Source organism: Triticum dicoccoides, chromosome 1A (assembly GCF_002162155.2).
Source record: "Triticum dicoccoides isolate Atlit2015 ecotype Zavitan chromosome 1A, WEW_v2.0, whole genome shotgun sequence".
NCBI classification, from domain to species: domain Eukaryota; kingdom Viridiplantae; phylum Streptophyta; class Magnoliopsida; order Poales; family Poaceae; genus Triticum; species Triticum dicoccoides.
In genome coordinates this window covers 608289881-608294350 of record NC_041380.1, presented here as the reverse complement: position 1 = coordinate 608294350, position 4470 = coordinate 608289881, and the positions used below count along the sequence as shown (strand labels likewise).

General features: G+C 42.8%; 1 protein-coding gene across 1 annotated transcript in view; it reads left to right on the top strand.

Annotated features, from left to right (window-relative positions):
* Positions 1 to 4464, top strand: part of LOC119295450 (structural maintenance of chromosomes protein 5-like) — a 12914-nt gene extending 8450 nt beyond the window's left edge. Inside the window, exons 20-28 of the mRNA XM_037573872.1 lie at positions 23 to 139; positions 663 to 740; positions 840 to 939; positions 1019 to 1073; positions 3308 to 3356; positions 3459 to 3546; positions 3828 to 3900; positions 3995 to 4098; positions 4182 to 4464. Of these exons, the coding sequence (XP_037429769.1) occupies positions 23 to 139; positions 663 to 740; positions 840 to 939; positions 1019 to 1073; positions 3308 to 3356; positions 3459 to 3546; positions 3828 to 3900; positions 3995 to 4098; positions 4182 to 4240 (723 nt within the window). The 3' untranslated portion in view covers positions 4241 to 4464. The remainder of the gene's footprint in view (positions 1 to 22; positions 140 to 662; positions 741 to 839; positions 940 to 1018; positions 1074 to 3307; positions 3357 to 3458; positions 3547 to 3827; positions 3901 to 3994; positions 4099 to 4181) is intronic.
* The last annotated feature ends 6 nt before the right edge of the window (positions 4465 to 4470 follow it).

Below are 4470 nucleotides of genomic sequence, written 5' to 3'. Positions count from 1 at the left end.
TCCATTGCCTTTCTAATTGCAGATGGCTACTACTATAGAAGACCTGGAGCTTGCAATACAAGACACTGAATCGGAAGCAAATTCTATGCTATTCCTCAATCAGAACGTTTTGCAGGAGTATCAAAACCGGCAACGTGAGGTACAACAATCTACTCAGTGATGAGTGCATTCTTGCTTCGTACTTTTGTCCGGCAGGAGTATTTCTTTTTCATTGTTTTTGGTTAACTTTAGCAGAGTTCCCTTGTCACAAACGTAGCAGTAGCCTTGCGATAGACGTATCAACTTGGGCTTCTTGAAACTTGCTCTAAAGCGTAACTGAGGGAATCATTGGTGGGGTCCGAAAATACTTGTCATCAAAATGGATAAAAGGGGATGTATCTAGAAGTAAAATACGTCTAGATACGTCCCCTTTTGTTCATTTTGATGACAAGTATTTCCGGACGGAGGGAGTAGCATAGATAAAGGTAGATTGGAACCTTGAACCGTTCAGAGTTTGAGCTGATAGATTCACGCCAAAGAAAATCTCTTCATGTGCCCGATCATAATATGCTCCTTTGAGCTACTCATCAGTCTGCTTCTTGCCTACTTCTACATTGATTTCTTTTGGACCCCGTTCTACATGGATTATAGCTACTGAGACATTGCTTATCTCAATTGTGTAGATTGTATCAATATCAACAAAACTGGAAGATGATAAAGCAGAATATGAGAGGTGCTGCTCTGAAATAGAAACTACAAAGGTTGAAACATTTCATCTGATGACCTATATTGCCATCACTTCTCAACCTTTTGCGATCTTGTCACTCCTGAGTCCTGACTTGACTTTGATGATTTTGTAGGGTAAATGGCTTCCAACTCTCCGAAGTCTTGTTTTAAAAATAAATGACACCTTTAGTCGCAACTTCCAAGAAATGGCTGTTGCTGGAGAAGTTTCACTTGGTATGTATGCCCGATCTGTTTTGTCATTATTTGTGCACTTGTGTGTAATGCTAAGTGCTGTACCTAAATTTCCTGGCAGATGAGCATGGTCTCGATTTTAGTCAATACGGTATTCTTATAAAGGTGAAGTTTAGGTAAGTTTCTTTTCCCATGCTGTTTTATTATTTCTTGCAATTGGGCAAAGAATAACTGCCACCACTGGACTTTGCTCAAAATTGTACTGTTTCTTGATGCCTGATGGCAACCACACCAGTTACTACCTCCTTTTTGGGTTATAAGGCTTGCGCGTATCTCTAGGTTGACAAATAGACCAACGTAATACAAATTATGTATCACTAAAAATTTATCATTAGAAACTTCAGATCGTATACTTTCTAATGGTATAATTTCTAGTCTATACAACTCATCTTATGTTGGTCAAATTATAGATTTAGGGATACGCACAAGCCTTATACACCGGAAAGGAGGTAGTAGTGCCTATGTCTAGTTTACTTAAACCTGGAGTAGGATGGGGTAGCCATGACCCACGATTAGTCATACCAGATGATTCAACAACAACAACAACAACAACAACAACAAAGCCTTTAGTCCCAAACAAGTTGGGGTAGGCTAGAGGTGAAACCCATAAGATCTCGCAACCAACTCATGGCTCTGGCACATGGATAGCAAGCTTCCACGCACCCCTGTCCATAGCTAGCTCTTTGTCGATACTCCAATCCTTCAGGTCTCTCTTAACGGACTCCTCCCATGTCAAAATCGGTCGACCCCGCCCTCTCTTGACATTCTCCGCACGCTTTAGCCGTTCGCTATGCACTGGAGCTTCTGGAGGCCTGCGCTGAATATGCCCAAACCATCTCAAACGATGTTGGACAAGCTTCTCCTCAATTGGTGCTACCCCAACTCTATCTCGTATATCATCATTCCGGACTCGATCCTTCCTCGTGTGGCCACACATCCATCTCAACATACGCATCTCCGCCACACCTAACTGTTGAACATGTCGCCTTTTAGTCGGCCAACACTCAGCGCCATACAACATTGCGGGTCGAACCGCCGTCCTGTAGAACTTGCCTTTTAGCTTTTGTGGCACTCTCTTGTCACAGAGAATGCCAGAAGCTTGGCGCCACTTCATCCATCCGGCTTTGATTCGATGGTTCACATCTTCATCAATACCCCCATCCTCCTGCAACATTGACCCCAAATACCGAAAGGTGTCCTTCCGAGGTACCACCTGGCCATCAAGGCTAACCTCCTCCTCCTCACAGCTAGTAGTACTGAAACCGCACATCATGTACTCGGTTTTAGTTCTACTAAGCCTAAACCCTTTCGATTCCAAGGTTTGTCTCCATAACTCTAACTTCCTATTTACCCCCGTCGACTATCGTCAACTAGCACCACATCATCCGCAAAGAGCATACACCATGGGATATCTCCTTGTATACCCCTTGTGACCTCATCCATCACCAATGCAAAAAGATAAGGGCTCAAAGCTGACCCCTGATGCAGTCCTATCTTAATCGAGAAGTCATCGGTGTCGACATCACTTGTTCGAACACTTGTCACAACATTATTGTACATGTCCTTGATGAGGGTAATGTACTTTGCTGGGACTTTGTGTTTCTCCAAGGCCCACCACATGACATTCCGCGGTATCTTATCATAGGCCTTCTCCAAGTCAATGAACACCATATGCAAGTCCTTCTTATGCTCCCTATATCTCTCCATAAGTTGTCGTACCAAGAAAATGGCTTCCATGGTCGACCTCCCAGGCATGAAACCAAACTGTCCGCCTATGTTGTCTCAACATAGCCGGTCCCAAGCCCGGGTAAAGGAGGAGGGTTGTGATAGGCTTGGCGAGCCAACGTAAAAACTCAGCCACTCTTATGGAGATGAAACCCAAAAGATAGTCATACCAGATGATTATCAGGCTTTTTTTATTGCCAAGAGTTGATTGTATTCTAGGATGTGTTTAAGCATAATCCTGTGATAAGCACTCTTGAGTTTTATTTATTAAGAAGTAAAATGTTGAAATAGATGATTGTATCATATACTCCTTTTTTTTTACAGCATTTCTTATTTCTCAGGAGCTTTAGCCAAGTTAACGCTTGGTCCTTGCGTGTTAATCCGTTATTTTCAACATTCGGTTCATCTAGTAGGATATAAACAATCTGTCGAGTGTTGTTTCAGAGAAGAATATTATTTATTTGCCTGGTCTTATAGGATTTTCTGTTAAATACTCATTCCGTTTTTGCCTATCTGTGTTTGCTATGTAGCATAAGAAGGGCTCCTACAATGTTTCTGTTGGACATTATTCTGTGGTGTTATTTTCTTTCTTGTAAAATGAAATGTGAGTATTGTTTTGCTACAGGCAAACCGGTGAGCTGCAGGTGCTAAGTGCTCATCACCAATCTGGAGGGGTATGGATAAACGCTGTCTGTCTCAGATGTGTATCTTGTTTGCACCTTTTTATCTCTGCTGTGTGTTGTTATAGTTGCTATTTATTTTCATGTCACTTGTAGGAGCGGTCAGTTTCTACCATCCTGTATCTCGTATCGCTCCAAGATCTTACAAACTGCCCATTTCGGGTGGTTGATGAGATAAATCAAGGCAAGGCGATACCTCTGTTTTTTTACCATGCAGTGCTACTCCCTCCGTTCCCGAATATTTGTCTTTCTAGACATTTCAAATGGTTACAACATACGGATGTATGTAGACATATTTTAGAGTGTAGATTCACTCATTTTGCTTCGTATGTAGTCATTTGTTGAAATCGCTAGAAAGACAAATATTTGGGAACGAGGGAGTAGTAAACATTATTAGACATGCAGGATTGAATGAATGAATGGTGCAGTAGCTAACTTGTCCACCCCCAAAAAACTTGCATGTAGGAATGGATCCCATAAACGAGAGGAAGATGTTCCAGCAGCTTGTGAGGGCGGCGAGCCAACTCAACACACCACAGTAAGTCTTGGCGCAACAGACAGTTTGACCTTGTAACTAACTGATTAACCTGATGGGTCGGTATGGTTCATCGAATGTGGCTGCTGCTGTGTAGGTGCTTCCTGCTGACACCCAAGTTGCTGCCTGATTTGGAATATAGCGACGCGTGCAGCATCTTGAACATCATGAACGGTCCCTGGATTGAGAAACCAGCCCATGGTAATGTATAGTTTTTATAGCGGATAGTTGACTTGTCCTTGCCATTGTGGAAGCTGATGAATGATGCGCTGCGACTGTTGCAGCTTGGCGCGGGGGAGATAGTTGGAGAAGCGTCATGGGCTTGGCTGGGAGCGGGAATTGAGTCTCCTCTCCTGATGATCCACAATTACCACTTGGAAGCTGCTGCTGTGTGCTGCTTTTGGGATGTAAATATAGCTAGCCTAGCTGGGTTTAGTAGGAGGCGTGGAGCGGGTAATGGCTTAGCTGACTGCATAGCCTTGTTATTATCCACAATCGGAGTAGATGCAAACAATTAGTATTATTAAGTTAGTAGTAATTCAGTTGAGTATACGTACTATTTATCAGCAGTTA